The 19,865-nt window shown below is 44.1% G+C and overlaps 1 protein-coding gene across 3 annotated transcripts in view; it reads right to left on the bottom strand.

The window, feature by feature from the left end:
* Positions 1–152: 152 nt before the first annotated feature.
* The window catches only part of IL12RB2 (interleukin 12 receptor subunit beta 2), a 68,310-nt gene continuing 48,597 nt past the window's right edge, over positions 153–19,865 (bottom strand). For all 3 annotated transcript variants that reach the window (XM_032494540.1, XM_032494541.1, XM_032494542.1), the window contains 6 exons: positions 15,403–15,501; positions 15,155–15,313; positions 10,944–11,081; positions 8,092–8,182; positions 5,533–5,632; positions 153–1,220 (listed from right to left, as the gene is read on the bottom strand). In XM_032494540.1, the coding sequence (XP_032350431.1) occupies positions 681–1,220; positions 5,533–5,632; positions 8,092–8,182; positions 10,944–11,081; positions 15,155–15,313; positions 15,403–15,501 (1,127 nt within the window). In that variant the 3' untranslated portion in view covers positions 153–680. The remainder of the gene's footprint in view (positions 1,221–5,532; positions 5,633–8,091; positions 8,183–10,943; positions 11,082–15,154; positions 15,314–15,402; positions 15,502–19,865) is intronic.

Below are 19,865 nucleotides of genomic sequence, written 5' to 3'. Positions count from 1 at the left end.
TGACCGTCTTGGGAGCCCTTTTATATTGGTGTTCACCAGGATCTTTTATGCCCTCATATGTAAAATGAGGTTGATCTGTTTTGAAGGGAACCAATAATTCTCACTAACATGTCCATCATTTGGAGTTGTGCTCTCCAACACAGTAGCCAATAGCCATATGTGACTACTTTAATTACAATAAAAATTCAGTTCCTCAGTCATACTAGAGATACATTCCAAAGTGGTCAGTGGCCAATGTGGTTAGTACCTACTGTACCGAACAGTGCAGATATACATAGAATACTTGTATCTCAGGCGTACTGGACAGTACTGATCTAGACATAAGACCCGGTTTGTAGTAGCTGCTTTATACAGTTGACCCTTGGACAACATGGAGGTTAGGGGCATTGACCACCGCACCACCTGCCCCAGTGCAGTACCCAGATTGTAGTCTCAAGTCCACACAGTAAAGAATGTAATTGTAAGGCTGTGGAGAAGGCAAGATGAGGTATTTGGGGTACAGCCAACTATTAGTTCCTGAGATTCATCCTGAGCTGGCTTACCTGCCCTCTGGCTGCAGCCAGACCTGATGGCAGCACTCAAGGTGATGAGCACTGGAGCAGGGGGCTGGGAGGATGGCAGATGGGGCATGCTGTGCTGGCTGGGGGCGCACTGACTTTCCAAACTTTAGGCTTTGCCACTCAGAGCATGAGGGAGCCGCACCTCATCTTTAACTGATCCAGAGTTAACTTGTCACCACAGGAGAAGGTGAGTGGGTGAAGGGAACTTGAGGGGAAAACAGAAAGAGAGATGTGCTGAGGCAGTTCTTCCAGAGGGTCAGCTATGGGAGCCTCATGTGAGGGGAGATAATCTATATTGGAGGGTAAGTAGCCCTCGTGGGTAGGAAGGTAGTCCACTTGGAGGACTGTCAAGGGGCTGGCTGGGTGTCCCAACTTTGAGTTGGGGCCCTTGCTCCCCAACACCTTGTACAGATCTACCACTTGTCCTGCCTCTGCTGTGAGAGCTCTTGGAGGGGGTGGGCTCGAGGCACTGTATCCTGTGTCTTCCTCAGAGGTATAGTGATCTTGGACTCTTTGTCCGTTTTCTGGCCAGTTGGGGTGACGGGGATGTCTGAAGACCGGGGTCACTTGATGAAGGACTTCGTTGATGATCAGGGGCTTAGGTTCTTCTGGAGTGGGCCAGTCTGTCAGGAGCCTATCCAAGGTCAGCTGCGTCTTCTCCTGAGAAAGAGGAGGAAGAAGCTCATATGGCTACACGGAGTAAGCAGCCTTGACAACCGACCACTCCAGGGTACATAAGGCCTCCACGAAGCTAGTCAGCTCAAGGCAGAACACTGTGGGCCTTGACTTGGTAGGTAGGAGAAGCAGTTAACACCACTGGGGAGGCAGACAGGCAGGAGCCATGGACTCCTTCCAACCCGCAACCAGTGAGTGATTCACTGTCCCGCTCAACCTTCAGCTAGACTGTTTCTGGTGAGTCAAACTGCACCAGCTGCTGCTTCTCTAGCATAGAGGGCACAGTGGGTGCAAAGGAAAGGCTGAGCTTGCATCTGTCTGGGGAGGAGGCAAGACTTTTAAAGGGTCACACTAGAGCTGAATGCTGAGAAATGTATAGTATCTTCCAGGTAGAGACGTGGTGGGCAAGGAGAACTGGTCTACTCCGGAACCTGCTAGTTCTTTTTATGACAGGCACACTGAGGCTTCAGAAATAGATGGAGGTCACATGATGAAGGGACTTTCAAGGGATGCTAAGGACGCTGAACTTTGATAAAATTCTGAAAGGTTTTTGGTAGTGTAATATCCTTGTCAGTTCTTCTCTTAAGGAAGACCTCACTGAAATAACTTTTCTGGAAGAAATTTTCATCCTTTTTTCCCTATAGCTAATTTTATCTGTTACTTTTCTTGCTTTATCTCTCTCAACATCTAATTCGTTACCAGCTCTTCAATGTCACATCTTTTCCTCCCAAACTTATTGCTGATTCCTGAGTCCAAGTTCAAGCACTCGCTTAACATTTCTTTTTATAGGTTTATTGGTCTCTCTTTACATCCTCCAAACTACCTTTTACATTGACTGCTTGATCTTTCTGAAGCAGAGCTCCAAAGCCCGCTTTCAGGAAGCCCCTAGTGGCTGTTTTCTCCACTGGATTCCAACAGCAGCGAAGAAACCACCTGTTAGGTTCTTGGCATAAGAGCCTTTATACTGTCAATTTTTTTTAAACATGTCCGTCAGCTATATGCAAGCAGAGACTGTCTTAAGGGAAGAGTAGGATGACAAAAAATAGTCTTGGGATAGGGCAAACCCTGAGGACTAGTCCCAACTCTGAGTCTCTACAACTTGGGAAAACTCAATCTGTCTTCCTGGTCTTGGGTTCCCTCATCCGTCAGATGCCAAGCTGGGCAAGAATGGTTTGGTCTGGAAGGCCTCTGATGCCCTCCCTCTTGCCTGAAGCATGGCAAGTGTCCAAAAAGTACATGACGGTGCTTTCTCAGGGCAGATGGCCTCAAAGGGCCCTGACCACGCAGACGGTATGTGTCCTTCTGTTTTGGGAGCCTGCTCTTCTCCTATCGCTGTGCAAACTGGCCGTGGCACAGTGGTCTGGCTTGGAACATGGCCAGCAGCTGCCAAAGCACTGCCACCACCGATGTGGAGGAGATCACACAGGGTGAGGCTCGTTTTCACAAGGCGAGGCGTTCACTCTGCCTTTGGGAAAGCCTCAACAGAGGCTGCTTCTACAAAGCAGGCCCCTGGCCGACAAGTCCTGAGGCAAGGGCCTCTTGGACCACTTACTATTAGCTCAGGTACATCATGGAAACTATTTAAAGCTTTTACAAGCTCAAAATGGGTAACATCCCCGTGATCCCTTTATGATTGAGCCTTTTCCTCCAGAGCTAAAATCTGTGGGTTTTTTTAGCCACTTCTTAAAAAATGGTTGTGGGACACAAAGCCTGAGAACTCAAAGCACATTTTGTTGGAGGTGAAACACTATTGTGTTTCTGATGTCTGCCTCAGCCTGGCACCAGGAGAGCAGTTTGGGTCTTTAAAAATAGTCTACCCCTTCAAGGGTCAAGTGACCTGGGGCTCTGAGGCTGCCACCTGGCCTTCGGCATAGATGGCATGTTTAAGTTAAATTTTCTGATTCACTGGTTACTTTTGCAAAAGAAATACATGTACATAGTTTTATAAAAATTTTTTTTAAGTTTAAAGGGAATTTGTAATGAAAATTAAGTGGCCTCATGCCTTCAACCACCTCCCCAAAGGCAATCATCATTATCAGTTTCATATTTAGGTTTCCAGAAATATCCTGTGCACATGTGTGCGTGTATGTGTGTGTACAAAATCATCCTCCTTTTTAGAGAAATGAGAACCCACTTTAGACAATTATTATGAACTTTGCTTTTGTCACTTTTAACTATATTAGAGATTTTTTAGACACACAGATCTCATTTTTTTAGTAGTTGCATAACATCCTGTTGTATGGATACACTCGTAAGTTTAACCTGTCCCCTGATGGCAGGCTACATTATGTCCAGCGTTTGGCTTCTATTTCTAATGCTGCAATGAACATACTTATATTGTACAACTTTGGGCACAATTTGCTATTTCTTCCCCTGTGTTACTTTTTCTAACCCTTTATGTGTCTTTCTCAGCATTTCTTCTAGGCTTTTTGTGGGTTCCTCAGTGGCTCCACATGCCTCTCTATCCCCTCATGCCCAGGCAGAGGCAAAGAGACCACGCCGCCAAAGCTACCAGCTTGGGAGCGAGATGTCCGCGACTGACCCAGAGCTGCTTCCCTACTGGGCTATTTCAGGCTTTTAGGACATGGGGCTGTGGAATCTCAGCACTGGGAGAGAGACATCACAGAGCTCAGCTGATTCAACTCCTGGTAACTGAGTCCCCTCTAATACTAACAGTGGCAGCCTCTTGAGTGCATTCCCCTAGCTCATTGCAATACTGCCACCAAATGAGGGCCTGAGTGTGAATATCTCTTGAGTTAGTCTATTCAGCTCAGAGATGTTGACTGCTGGAGACACTCCTCTCACCCTGTGCGCAAGACCTTTCAGAACGTACAGCGTGATGGCAGACGGCACATCCTACTTGTATGTGAGTCCACGGTCCACCAGTTACTAGCTGACTAACACCGGGTAAGTTACTGAGTCCTCTCTGCCTCACTTTCCTCATCTGAAAAATGAGGGTAATAATATTACAACCTCAGAAAGCTGTTGCATAGATTAGCTGTTAGTGCATGAAAACTGTTTTTAAAGTGCCTGGCATATAGAAAGTAATATACGTTATATTTATATATACAAACACAAACACTATGTAATACTATTATATAGCATATGTAATTACATGCCATGTATATCACATACATGACATACACACATAACTGTCATTCTTGCTATTGTAACTTAACAGGGACAAAACCCCTCAAGAGAAAGAGGAGACCTCAAGTATAAATCTTCCTGGGAAGCAAATGAACCATCCCTGCCTTGTGTGACCCATGTGCTTGACATGGCGTCTTACTTAGTCCTCGCAACAGTGTACATGAGAGAGATCGTCAATTCCTGTTTTGCAGAGGGAGAAACTGAGCGCTCATTTCATCTGGCAAGTTGCTCAAGGTCATCGACATAGTAAGTGGTAGAGGTGGCCTTATTTCAGAGGCACAAAACTGTGGTGACTTCAATTCCAGCTGAGACAGACACGGCTGGGACCAGCTCTTTCCCTGAGCAGGGCAGGTAGTGCTGGCCTCTGGCCTGAGGAAGGGTGTGCCTGAGAGAATGCACGGGTGACTGAGGAGAAGCAGCTTGGAGGAGGAGGGAGGGCTGTGAGGTGTGAGACGGTGGGGCTGCCCAGGCCCCGGGCAGTGACAAGGACAGGGGCATCTGCTCTCCTCCCTGTGGCTCCCCTTCAGGGCACGGTCTTGCTCCCTGTTCAGATGCCTTCAGCTTCCAGACCGTGCTCCAGAGGTCGACCCTCTGGCCCACCGTGAGCTGCTCTCCCCTCCTAGGACTGTGCGGCAGCAGCTCCCGGTTTCCTCTGAGCTGCCTCTGAGCTGCCTCTCTTTCCTTGAAACTTTCTCCGTGCACAGTGGAATGACTTACTGGCTTCCTGCCGAGACCAAAATAGTCTGGGCTCTATTCATCTGTTCTGTGCTCAGATAGGACTGGGAACGTCACTGTAAAGCTTCAGTTCTCTTGAACCTGGATGAGCCAATGCTCGGGCTAGTGCTCGGCAAATACACTTGCTTTTTTCTTTCTCTTGAAGTAAGCTGAGGTGGCGGACATGAAGTAAGTGAGGAGGGGAACAGAAGGCATGGAGAGGAATAAAAAGCTCTCAGTATTTCAGTCTTCTGGTTCTAAGCGTCAGAAAACTCTTGTGCACGGGAGTGATGACTCTGATGGTAACCCAGCACTCACGCCTGCAGCTTATCCAGCTGACCTAAGCACGTGGGGTTCCCAGGAACTACAATGGGAGACCCAGGTGTGCTGGTCCCTAGAGCCCCACGACTGGTCATCAGGCTTCATGCCTTACCTCCACAACAGGATATTTCTTGGCCCAAGTGCTGTTCGCTGGATCTGGAATTTCTCTGCTGCACCACTGAGGTCGGAGGGCCAAAAGGAGAACAAATACCCTGCAGGCAAAGAAAACAGTATCTGGTTAGACATGCACACACGGAAGCACAGGGTTCCTAGTACAGTGACTTCAGTGCAGGGGTATGCAAATGAGCAACATACGAACACTGCAGGAGAAAGACGACGCACCACCCGAGGCTGGATTAGTCTTCTGTGAAGTTTAGACAGGTGATAAAGACCCGTGATGCAACCACTTAGGCTTTGCTAAATAAACTCTGGAACTTTTGCTTAATGTAATGTTTAGCTATCACTGTCCACCCAAGTACTCATTCAACAAACATTGATTGAACCTCTAATGTATGACCAGCAAAGTGCCACTTGCTGGGGATAAAACAGCAAACAAGAGGACACGGGCAATACCCTTGGGGAGATTACTATTTATGTTTAGTTAATTAGAATGTTTACAAAGAGCTCGTAATAACAAGTAAACTGTTTTGCTAAAAGTGAAAAAACAAAGAATAAAACAGGATACAAGTGGTATAAACAGCTTGGACATAACCAAGTTTTAAAAAAATGCCAAGAAAAAAATACCACATGGAAACATCCAGACTGTTAACAGCATTTGGTGATCAGAGGAAATACATGTCTTTTTTTTTCCTTCTACAGCTCTCTGTTTTTGAAATTTTTTTAAGTGAGTTTATATTACTTTTATGATACAGAAGAAAAAAAATCCTAAAAATGCTTCTTATATGCATGTAACTTAAATATTTTGACTATTTTTAAAAAATTCAACACCAATATGAAACATTTTTAAAAGCTTGATTTTAATAAGCTTTGGTGTTTAATTTAAAAAAAAGTTTGTTGTGTCTTTAGCCCTTCAAAATGAGATGAGGCCATGTAACTAAGGTTTTCCAAAGACATGTGAGCAGAGGTATCTGTGATGCAGTACAGATCATGCAGATGAGGACCACCAAGGGGTGGTGGACCAATAAAATGGAAGAAAACTGGACCCCGAAATGACTGTGTGGAGCAGACCTGCCAACCAACCTGGATGATTTACCTTAGGACTATTACATGGGAGAAAAATAAACTATTTTATTAAAGCCACTACATTTGGGGCCATCTTTTTCTTTTCTTTTCTTTTTCCATTAACAGCAGAAGCCTCCACCTTAACTGATACTATTTCCATGAAGAGGATCACGTGATCCTAGTTGCCTCTCTGAGTTCTACTTTTTCAAAGTCTACCTAAAGAGGGCTCTGTTTTGAAGTATCGATCATGTATGGGAAAGCTTCAATAAATGTAAAACCTTTTAGACAAGTTCACTGGCCAGTGGAATGACTCTGAGCTAGTTTTATTTTGACCTCTCCCCCTACTTTACACAACGTCTGAAGAAAACTACTGAATAACTCACTTAAAAATGTTCTTCACAAAGTAATACACGTTTAAAGAAATTTTAGAAAATTCAGTTAAACAGAGTCAAAATCACCTATGATTCTATCCCCTGATATAACCACCATTAAGATTTTGGTGTATATCCTTGGGGTGGAGAGTATTAACTGCCATCCCATACCCATTTTCACCTTTTTCTTAGGAAGGGGACCCGATTTACAGGGACGACAATAAGCCCAGCTAAACGGCCACAGTTTTAAGCCTCCCTTGCCTCACCAAGTTCTGGCCAGTGAGAGGTAATCATAAGCGTCATGTGTGACTTCATCACGTGAAGGCTCCTGAAAAGGTAGACGGGGGGCACCTTCCTTCTGCTGCAGGTGTAGAATGCAGGCATGACGGCTGTAGTTCCTGCAGCCATTGGACTGTGAGGTGAACTTGAGGATGGAAGCCCATGTCAGAACAGTGGAGCAGAAGGAGAAGGAGCCTAGGTCCCTGATGACTAGGGAGCTGGTACACCAGCCCTTTACCTGTGTTTACTTCCTTTACCTGTGTAAGAAACTTAGCTAGTTTTTCCTGTTATTTTGCTTTTTATGTTACACACAACCACATTTAATGCTAACTGATATACCCTGTGTGTCTGCGTGCATGTGTGTATGCACTATTTTATAAAAATGAAAGTATCTGTTGCTTTGCAACCTGCTTTTTAAAATATAATATAGCAAATACTCATACCATTTAATTTTCTTCTACATCTTTAATAAATGCATGGTATGCTGTATAGCATGAAATAAATATATTGTGATTTATTTATCCAATCCCGTATCACTGGGCATTTAGGTTGCTTCAAATTGTTTTCCTTTTATAAACAATACTTCAGTGAACATATTTGCCATAAAATATCTGCATACACCTATGATATACTTAGAATAAGTTTCTAGTTGGGAATTGCTAGGTCTAAGTTTTAACATTTAAAAAAATTAACACACACTGTCACCCAAAAAAGTTGAATAAATTAAGTCTGCTACCAACAATTTATGAGAGTGTCCTTTTCTTTGACGGATAGCAGCAATCGCTATTATCATTTAAAAAAAATACATTTACCAAAATTGGCAGTTGTAACAAACTTACTTTTGCCGGAAGCAACGCACTGAGAAAATGCCCACCAGGATGACAGCAATGCAAACGCTCGGTGCCACAAAGGCGCTCCAATTGGCATTCCCTGAAAGGAAAAGTTAGCAAACCCTGTGACTGAGTTATCTTCAATGAACATTTCAAAATACTGACTGTTGTGTGAACCCACTGGGCTTTACCCACAGCTTGTGGGTAGTGGGCAGCTGGGCTCAGAAACAAGGCCAACTCACCTTTGCCCATTCAGTAGAGAGACACCCAAAGGGGCCAATTCCATGGTTTTTAGGGAGGAACTCCAGCCCTGCAAGGGCTCCTTCCTCTAACAGGGGCAGAAAGGAAGGGAGTGTGTATACAGAGCACTGGCTGTGAACTGGGAGACCTGAGTTCTAGTCCTGGCTCTGCCACTGACTGACGTGTGATCCTGTGGACCTCAGATTCTCAATCTATAAAAGGTGGATGATGATATCTACCTTAAAGGTGGTTGTGAAGATGAGATGGTGTATTTAAAGCACACAGCAGTGTATCTGAACACAGGGGGCCTCAAGAAATGGTAGCTATTAATCTTACCAAACCATTGGATAAGCCCTTTATCTAACTAGGGTCTTTGAAATTGCTGATTCCTTCCTATGAACGTTTATTTTACTATGTGTTGGAATTCTTCATTAATTCGTCCAACATTTATTGAGTCTAAACCATGTAACAGGCCAAGTTAGGTGCTGGGATACAAAGATGAATAGAACGTGGGCTCTGCTGTCTTAAGAAGTCACGAATGTAGTCCGGGAGACAGATGTGTAAACATGTGCACAGTAAACCATGATGCCATGGGATACACACAAAAACAGCGTGTACAAGGCAGTGTCACAGAGAATAGCACGGGAAATGGCTTTATGAGCAGCCCAGGAAGGTTTCCTAAAGGCAGGATGCCAAAGTTTAGAGTTGGGTGGGTAGGAGTTGGCTAATTGGACAAGTTAGGGGAGAAAGAACACATGGAAAGAGGGAACAGTGAACATGTCCGCAACCACAGTCTGGTCCTGCTTTCCAGTATAAATGACGAGTGTACGGCAGAGGACGAAGCTAGATGGGTGGACAGGACCAGGTCGTGCAGGGCTTGGTAACGAAGCAGTTTGAATTCTAGCTTGGGGAACCACTGGTGTGTTGCAGTAGCTGGTGGAACATCAGCGCAGGGATCCTGCAGAAAGATTCTTCCCCTGGCAGAGTGAAGGTTGGGCTGGGAGGGAGGGCAAGCAGGGCGACTAGTGGCCAGAGACCTGCCAGCCCCCATGAGAGGTGTGTTCCCAGGGCTGAAACGGGGGAGTTAATGGAGGCAGCCTTGTTACCGCCCCACACAATTGGTACAATCTGACATTAGCATCTGCCTTCCTTCCTGGGCAGATGGGCCAAGTCTGGAGTACCAGGAGTAGAAAAACGTTGAGTCCTGAATCCAATTAACTGCACACAAGTTAACTATCATGGGCGTGCTGGGGGATGTGAAGAGGGCCTGTCGGTTTTCCCCGTCTGGCATTAGAACAACAAAGTCCTGAATGATCTACTTGACACTCCATGTCACAAAGCAAGAACAGCTTGTTTTATGTTTGGAGCAGATGCAAACAGGCGCTGCCGGAGAAAACAATGTAACTTAGACAGCGGCGAGAAACGCAGGTGAGCTGGGTCACTTCCTCCTATTCTCAAGTTTAACTTCAGAGACTCAGTCTGAGTTTGATTTGTAGTTTTGCCACTTGCCACCTCTATGATCTTGGGTAATCTTTCTACCCTCACACTTACAAAAAGGCATCCCAGTCCCCCATTCCTTTATTCATTCCATGTTGAGTGCCTGGTGGTGTAGCTGGTATGATTATGTACAGCAGGTGCTTTACATGGTCGTGATCAGGATTAAATGAGTAAAAGTATGGGTTACGTGGGCTGAATTGTGTCCTCCCACCCCCAAAATTCATATACTGAAGCTCTAACCTCTAGAACCTCAGAAAGTGACCTAATTTGGAAAAAGGGTCATTGGTAGAGGTAATTAGTTAAGATAAGCTCAGACTCGAGTAGTGTGGCCCCTAATCCAGCATGACAAGAAGGGGAACAGAAACACACACAAGGAAGACTCCAGGTGACATGAAGGTGGAGATCTAGAAGCCAAGGAATGCCAAAGACTGCCCCGACAGGAGACGAGAGGCGGGGAACAGAATCTCTCACAGCCTTGGGAAGAAACCAATTCTGCTGTCACCCTGATCTCAGACTCCCAGCCTCCAGAACTCTGAGGCAATACATTTCTGTGGTTTAAGCCACTGGGTTTGTGGGTACCTTGTTACAAAAGCCCCAGCAAACTAACACAGCATGCAAAGCACTTGAGGCAGTGCCTGGCGGGTAACAACTATCTGATACGCAACAGCTGTGTTGTCGCTGTTGAGGTTGTCCTCATCATTCACTGAACAGATATTCAGTGAACAAGCACAATGTGCCGGGTGCCGTTCTAGACCTTGACGATGAGAAGAACAGATACCAGCCCCTGCCTAGTGGATTCAGAGTTTTCATCAGGGGTCAAGTGTAGCACATCATGACGGAAATACGGACGTGCATTTGGGAAGGCTTTCTGGAGGAATGATATTTTTGCTGAGTTGCTTTTTGTTTTTTGCTGAGTTTTGAAAAATGAGTAGACATGGTCTCCAAGCAGACAATGAAATGGCAGGGCACTCTAGTTAGAGGACACAGCAAGTGCAAAGGTGGAACAGCAAGAAAGTAGTTAGTGAATTAAAGAAAAATCCGATCATCTCCGTATCAAAGGTAGTGGGACTCCATGCCTATGGAGGAAGCCAGCGTGCACTCCCACCTCTAAAGACGGTTCTTACCTTGCAGACAAAATTCCCTCTCATTTCCCTGGGGGCTTTCGCCAGCCGCTGTCAGAGCTGTCATCCACAGGACGTATGTCACTCTGGGGCGCAGGCTGTCTATGGGATGTGAATTTGGGGAGTCCCTGTAGGGAATTTCTGAAAGAAAGATAAAGAAGGAAAGCAACATATTAAAGGAAATATTTGAATGTGGGCTTTTACTCATTTTTATTTGTTGATGTTTCATTTAATTTGAAAGAGAAAAGCACATTGCTGTCTTAAAATAATCTTAATTCATTAGTACTTAATATTTTAAAAGGCCTTGGACACTGTCATTTATGGAGGCCCCACTTCACAGCTTATCAAAAGAACCATTTTTTCCTGTGGTAAAATCTTTTGAAAGAATTTTTTTTATCATTTTGTTTTTGAAATTATTTAGCTGCAGAAACTCCTTTTGTTTCCCATGACTATAATGTTTCCAACATTTATCAGGTGTATCTGAGAACGCTCGGGGAGGAAATTAAATGTTCAAATTGTTGTCACTGGAATTCTTAAGAAAGTTAAGTTTAATAATTAATGAAATAGTCATTTAAGTAACATTTACTAATTTTGATTTCCTGCTTCTCTCTCTCTTTCTTTCTTTCTTTCTTTCTTTCTTTCTTTCTTCCTTTCTTTCTTTCTTCCTTCCTTTCTTCCTTCCTTCCTTTCTTGTGATTTCTGGGCACTGGTCTTAGTGAGTTTAATATGACAATCTACTTAAATTTGACATAAAATCTAAAAATGAGAGCAATGGTACTTAGATTTATTTTGACAGTTTAAGCCTAGACTGACAGTTCCTTATGCTCTCAACACCCCTGCAGAGTCTCAGCAGGGAAGATTTTGTTTTTTGAGCAATGCATTGACATCATTTTTTTTCTCCAAGAAGCATGAATATCAGTGGCCTTCAGTAAATTGGCAGTCTCCTCCTGCAGGGATCTTCTGGGTGGGAGTTTTGGAGTGACCCCTCAAAAGCTGGTGAGGACTGTAAAATCAAGGCCAGAACTTTGACAGGTGAGGCCTCCTGGGTTGCTCAGCCGACCTGCACCTGTGCTAATGATCAACGTGGAAACCAGAACTCAGCACCGTGTGCCTTAACATCATTCCTGGCTGATAAACCCCAGGGCAAGTCAGATTTTGCCCTTTTGCTGAATTTACTTTAACAGTCACAAATATTTACTGAGCGTCTGCCCTGGATAAGGCACCAAGGCACAGAATCTGCCTCAAAGGGTTTACAATCTAATGGGGAAAACAGACCCCTTGCACTCCACTACCTGTGCTTATTTACTGCAGGATGGAGCCCTGCATTGTTGCATCCACTCCACCCAAAGGCCTGGGCAGATCATTTAAGAGCTATGACCATCAGAGCAATTTCACATCCTATGGTGAAAAAAGCCTACTCTACCCTGATGAAACTTCTTGCACAGATTTCAGCTATATGACTGAACTAAAATGTCTCTCACTCCTAAGGCAGGGGATTACAAAGTTAATTTGGGGGAGGCCTTCTGCTCATCTTGCTGCAGCAAAGCACAGGAGAGCATCAGGGAGTCCGCTGTCTAATCGTGTGAGGGCATCCTTAACTCTGGGAGTGAATGAGACGCTGGAACAGAGGAGAAGGGGTTTGAATGGTTTGCTAGGCCAAAAAAGTCTATACACAAACACACACATACACATGTGTAAATCTGAAGAATAAAAATAGAAACTACGGGGTTGCGGGGAGCAGTGAGGGGGGCGATGGTGTCAGCAGTGTGGTTGGCAGATAGGCTAAGTTGAGTAATGGGAGAAAGAAGTCACACAGGAAATACTGGTTTTCGACTCCTGGGTCTGGACTATGATCTCTGGCAGAGATAAAGGAGGCCATTCAGCCCTCGCAATCTGAAACTTGAGGCTCAGGGTGGTTAAATGACAAAGGCACCAGTTCAGGAATACGCGGTGGCTGCCAATCATCTGAAAGGTCGCCAGTAAGAAGGTCAAGTGGTGCCAGGTGAAGCAGCTGCATGGCGACTAGAAATCAGCCTTCACCCAACCAGCTGCATTGGTTTAACAAAGCGCAGGGCAGTACTTACCCCCTTGTTATTGAAAAAATACTGTCTTATTAAGCACCTACTGTGCGCCTGGCTGTGTTGTAGGTACAGGGGAGACAACGGTGAACAAATTGCCATGGCTTCCACCCTCCTGTTGGCCAAAACAGCCAAGGGATAGCACGCAGAACGTGTGAGCCCGCAGAGCAGTGCACTTGCTACGGGTGCACATGGTAGCACCAACAAGCTTCCAGAGGAGTGGCTGTGCCCCAGCATTACCCACGCACCCCCCCAACCCCAGGCAGGGCCAAGTGCTCCTGCCACACTCTGCATGGCCTCATGGTGGGCAGAGCCAGAGACACCCCAGACAGGGCCCCCCCACCCCGAACACCATCCTCCTTTCACTGTTGGGGTGCCCTTCTGGTGTCCTTCTCCTTCTTCCTCAACCTACTGCCCTCTACCACTCTCTAGAAACTGCACTTGTGGGCTCACCACAATAATTTCTGGCTGCCAAATGCACTAGGCAGTTTTCAGTCCTTGATCATAGCACTTATATCACTTTTGTGCACTTTTCCATCTCCCTGGGTAGACTGTGAGCTCTCTGAAGGTAGGGAGCAAACAGGTCTTGTTCATCTATCAGTGTTAAAAGGGAAACAATCTATACTAGTGTAAAATAGGGCTTTGAATCTGCACTGTCTCCACTTTAAACTTATTTTAAAATACACTTACATAGACTATATTCATCAGATTTGTTGCAAATAAGGTAGGTAATTTCTTCAACATCTACAAGACCAGGTTTAAGAACCATTTAACTGTGTTGTAAAAAGTCATCTTGGTTTAAATTCTGTCGAAATGAAAATTTTCGGGGGAGCAAATTTCACTGGAAGCATTCCAAACGGCCCATGATGAGATCAACTGATTCATCACCTTTTGGGTTGCATTTCAGAACTGACTTACCCTGACAGTGGGGAGCAGCTCTGTTCAGTGGTAAATTGCGTTTAGCAAGGTGGGTTATTCAGTGAATTACTGTAAGGTCTTACAGTGGAATACTCCAGAGCTGTTAAAAAAAAGAATGAGACAAGTCCACATGGACTGATGTGGAAAGGTCTCAGTACATATTATTGAAAGACAAAAGTAAGGTGCAGATCAGAATACAGATAATTATTCCAAATGTACGCTAGTATATGCATTAAGTTTTTTCTGGAAGAACATACCAAGAACTGCTAATAACCTAAATATGTAGGAAGGGATAATTTCCACCTTATATTTTTCTGAACTATTTGAATGCTTTTATTATTCACAAATATTATTTATATAATAAGAAATTAATTAGCCTTAAAGGTCATAACTTTTAGAAAAGCAATACTGCAGCTCTAAGGTCAAGAGAGAGGACTAATTATTCAAGTTCCCCAGGTAAAAATCACTCTGCAGGCAGCCCTCTGGCACCCACATCTCAGGCTGGCTTTGTTACATTCTTCTTGGACCTAAGAGCTCTTATGAAGGAATAAAATTGTTGCTTCTTTATGATAAATGCTTCTGAAAGAAAGCCAGCTGCCCGTGAAATACTAAAGAGAAGCTCAAGCCAGGAAAAACAAAACAAAACTCTGAGTAAATCAAAGATTAGAACATTAAATCTGCCAAGTAACTTGGAGCTGCTCTGTGAATGAGTGATGAAATCATTTGAGATAATGTTCCAGCCAGAATTTAATTGCTTTAGTCTTATAGCATAATTATGGGTCATAAGGAGTTACTTAAATTGTATTTTATCCATTTAAGGAGAAAGTAATATGCTATGATGATATTTGCAAATGCAGGGATTCAAAAGGTTCTCCAAATGCATTCCCTGCAAACCTCAAGGGCCTAATGTAATAGTACCGAAGCGTTTTTATTGCTTTTTGAAATTCTATCTCCCTAAACGAGTAAGCTCCTTGAAAGCCTCGTCTATTATCTTCATTTCTTCAATTTGCTTGGCATGTAACATAGACTCAGTAGCTTTGTGTATGTGAATTGTGTGTGTGTGTTTAGATGTCTTTTATTCTTCTTCATTCAGTTAATTTCACAAATATTTACTGAGCACCTACTAAGTGCCAGGCAGGGTGTCAGCACCTGCACATGCTTGTGTTTTCCCGACACCTAAACAAGAGAGGCCCCGCTGCCTTTGTGTCTCACACATACCACAAAGCTGAGGCTGGGAATTGGAGTCCCGTTCTTTCCAGTATATCCTGTAATGGAGGATGCAGCCCATTTGCTCCCGGGCTGGAATTTCGTCCCATGAAATTAAAACGCTCCCCTTTTCCTCTGAGATGGCATTAATGTGGGGGCCACTCAGCGGTGCTGTGAAGTAGAACACAGGAGGCTATTGTCACCCTCCAAATCCAAACCATTAAACTAGAGCAAAGTTGGGCAAAGGTCCCAAAACTCACCTTTGTGCTTGGAGTCACCCTGGATGGAGCTGCACCCTCCCTGGTCCCCTGAAAGCGCATGCACGTGGATTTCATAACAGACGAAGGGTTTTATGTTTTCTGTAAAGAAGAGGGAGTCTTATAACAGCTGTTAACATCACATGTAAGTCACTAAAGGGAGCCATTTAAATCATGGTATTTCTTGCCTCTCTTAGTTTGAAGATAGTTCAAGCAGTCTGGACTGACGGTAAAGGGATGACTGAAATACAAAGTGTCAGCAGTGTATTTGCTATGGCACCGTCTTCTGGAAGCCACTGCTCCCGATGATGAACAAATGTCCTCATGGTGAACAAATAAGCAAACCTGAGTTATTGCCAGGGTCACTGTGATCGAGGAGGCAAAAGCTATTCCGGTTCCAACAGGATTTAAAGATAACCACACAGACAGCTTTTGAAACAAAACCCACTTTCAAGGAAAAAAATCTGACTTCTTCAAATAAATTATCTGCTGTTTACAGAAAAGTACGGCTGATACTTCGCAGGCATAGAACCTGACTGGCTCTTCTAATTCCGGAGATGCTTATCAGGATCTGACCGCAGTGTGGGATGATACCTTTGGGCGTGACTAATCAGGGCAGGCTCAGTGCAATGTACCCCCGTTCCTCCCCCTCCCTCCCTTTCCCCCACCATGTTCCACTCAGATCCCAGGTGCTTCACAGCCTGGGAAGATCTGGAAGATACCTGGGAATGTGACTACTCCTTCCTAGCTTTTAAACCGCCACGCTTTGCAATTTTCTGTCAGCCATGAAGTTTATTGGCAAGTCATTCTTCCCTAACAAAACTCTTTATTTCCATCAACCTCAGATTTCTACTTCCTGTAAAAAGGCCCCTCTCATAGACACTGTCCATCACATATCTTTAAAGTCCCAATGAAAATGTAAAGGAAAATGGTTATTCCTACCAGGCAATGGTAGCATCATGCAGTCAGAGTAAGGACTCTCTCCCATATTGTCCAAAGTCCTGCCGGAGAGACACCTGGTCCCCTACTCTGACAGCTGATTAGCACTGCACATTTTCATTCTGGGAAGAGGAGTTTTACATCACAGAATAATTTACTAAACGGTGTGTGTTTTATATAAAAATCCATTGTCCTTTAAATACACACACACACACACACACACACACACATACAATTTATATACTGCAACCAGGCAGTATATAAAACTCAGACGTGCAAACAGTGCTATGAGAAGGGACCATGAGGAAATCAACGCTCACACCATGGGTGAGTCCCACTTTGTATTCATGAACCAAGCTAAATGGAGCAAGGCTGCAATCAGCTTAGTCCTGTAATCCAAAGATGCTTTGTGGGTGGCATCCAGACCCAGAAGCCCAAAGGGTGACAGGAAATCTGGAATCATATTTCATCTGGGAGGTGCTGGTGCCTGGCTGCTCTGTCTCTAGTTCTGGAAGGGCCCAACCAACCCCTGCGCCATGTGGGAGTTCCGGATGAGCTTGCTGGGCAGACAGCTTCGCTGCATCCTGCCATGCAAAGCGTGAGTTCAGGGCAGAGGCCTTGGGAACTGCTGCATCGGGAGCTGTGGGCTCCTTCTTGTGAAGCCTCCCCTAGTGGGGGAGGGAGGAGAGGGTGGTTATAACCTGGCTGGCGTTTCCCTTAGAGTAGTGTCCTCTTGAGCTCGTTCCCCGCTTCTGACCTTACAAACTCCTGTTTTACTGGCAAATTCTGACATGAACACTCCGTAATCATGTCTGCTCCCCACCTCAAAAATTCCTTAGCCTTTGCTGCTCAGCGGATGGAGCCCACACTCTTTAACATTTTCATTTCTTTCTACCTTCTAGCCTCAACTTACAGGCTCACTTCCTGAGACTCCATGCATACAGACACCTGGCATCCTTGGGCAAAGGCTGTGTCTCCGTTTATAAACCATGTCTTAGGTGGTTCATCTATTAAATGTGGAAGAAGGCAAACATTAAATGATCAGTAACGAGGAGTAGTCAGAGGAGGTATGAGGGGAGCGTGCAGAAGAGGGACCTGAATAGCTAGGCATCAGGGAAGGTTTTCTAGACACCGTGATGTCTACACGTTTGCAAAAGGAGTCGCTCTGTAAGGTTGGAGCCATTTTCACCCACACAAGGCAGGACTGATGGTCTCTAGCCTAGGCCCCGCTGACCTACAATCCAGGAGTTGGACTGCACTGGGACCAGCTCCAAAACACCCACCTCTGCCCCAGCCAGATGCTGGGAAAAGACTGGTGAGGGTCTGATGGCAATGGGTCATCTCACCCACTGGAGGGGATTACTCTGAATTCATGATAAATATGAATTAGTTAAGTGTTAAATATTCATTTCCAGAATGTAACATCAGTACAAACTAATGGTTAAGTGTTTTCAAGTAGGAGAACAACTTGAATTAATATAATTATTTTACCCAGTATTATTCATTTTAGTCAGATGAGTATGTCTAAAGTGCTTAAAAACATCTTAGTTTCCTAGGTATGGAAAATATTCTGTCTTGTCATCTCTTTTATGCATTTTGTGTAGAATTACAGAATATCTAAAAGGAAAGAACTGTAGTAACCATATGGTTCAAACTATCCCAAAGAGGTAAATCCTAATACAGTTTATAATAGGAGTTTACAACTATATAGCAGTTTGGAGTTCAGTAAATGCCTTTTCTATTTGTTGTTTCATCTGACTTGATGGGTATAATGGCCCTTAAGGAAAATTGGCCCCATTGCAACAACTCTAGTGGTTTCCACTCTAGGGACAGAGAACACACCACCTTGGCGGCAATCAGTTGTCCTATTAGAGACCATCATGTGTAAGGGGAGTTCTTTCTCAGAACTGAACTGACACCTGTCTTCTTCTCATTTCTATGCAGGGGACCTTAGTTTTGGGCTCCAGACCAACAAAGGACACATCCTCTTTCTTATGTACACGTCAAAGTCAGTAACCGCCGTCACATTGCTCCACCCCCATCTAGAATTCTCTTCTGCAGGCTAAATGGTTTCCACATTAAAAGTTCCAGACCCCTGATGGCTTGCTCACCTTCCTCTGATGCTCGCTGGGTCATCCAGGCAGCATTCTCTTTAAGTACAGTTATTAAAACTGAACACAACCCACTAGAAGTCTGAGCAGCTAGACTCGAAAAGAGGCCCACAGTTAAGGAACAGCTCATGTATTATCAAGAGTGTGTTCTGTTTATTTCATTTGTGAAAGTCTTGTCTCCTTAAGTGGGGCATGTGTATCCCCTTGGACAGGTGTAATGGTTGTTATGGTAGAATGAAAACTGTATAGGATTTAGAGTTTGAAAACCTATTACAGTCCTAGCTGCATCACATATAAAAATAATAAGCTAAATTATTAAGCACTTAAGATGTGTTAGGCATCATTCAAAATGATTTCTCTTTGAGTTAGTCCTCATAATAACCCAGTGAGGTAGGTAATATTATTACCCCCATTTTACAGATAAGGAAACTGAGGCACAAAGAAGTTAAGTAATTTGCCCTAGAGCATACAATCTAATAAGTGACAGAGCCAGAACTCAAATCCAGATAATCTGGCTGCAGAACTTTTAATCATGGTGCTGAGCTTACACTTTAAAAATCGCGTTGACATTTTTAACACCTCAACACACTCATTGCCATGCAGAAGACACATTTATCAACATTTTAATTTGGGGTGCTACTGCTGACCTAGATTAATATTAATTTTCTTAAGGATGATTTTGAATTATTACGGGACAACAATGAGCAGGAGAAAAACAGAAGGAGCAAAATACTGTAGTTCCGGCTTCTGAACATGTCAGAATGTACACACACGTGCCTTGTTCATCAAAATTACATCCTGGAACAAGATTTCCAAGCAGGTGACCCCTTAACTAACCTAACTTTAATATGCCAGGAATCCCATTTCTCTTTGGGAAAATTAAAAGAAGAAGGAATTTCTACTAATAGGGTTTTTGGTTGTTACTAACATATTCCCTGGTAAGTCCTGGAGGTCTCTGAGTATTTCAAACACAAAACGACGTTAGAAGCTGACTGTGGCTAACAGACAGAGTAGGACTTCAGAGTTTGTGAACTGAGAACTTGAGACCTTGCCCTTTAATGTTTGTTCAGCAAGTGTCAACTACCTGCAGTGTGACTAAGACTCAATCTCTCCTCTGAGAGAAGAAGTTAAGGATTCTTTGCACTGGTCAGGAACAGCGAGCCTGTTTTGGGGTTGCTGCAATGATAGCTAAAGGGCAAGAGTCAGACCGATGGGAGGAAGATGTACAGTCTTTTACAGTCATTTGTAAAAATGATTAAACAAGCCTTTGGCCATCTTGCATTTTCCTATTGTCCAGTGCTGCTTATACTCAGGATTGACTGGTTGACTATTTGCGGGATTTCTCTTTAAATTCATACAATATGATACAGAAATTTAGGATTTGCTCTAAGCATAAAATGACAGTGTAAAAAAAAA

Source organism: Camelus ferus, chromosome 13, assembly GCF_009834535.1.
Source record: "Camelus ferus isolate YT-003-E chromosome 13, BCGSAC_Cfer_1.0, whole genome shotgun sequence".
Lineage (NCBI taxonomy): Eukaryota > Metazoa > Chordata > Mammalia > Artiodactyla > Camelidae > Camelus > Camelus ferus.
Note: the sequence above shows the minus strand (reverse complement) of the source record. Positions and strands in the feature narration are given on the sequence as shown.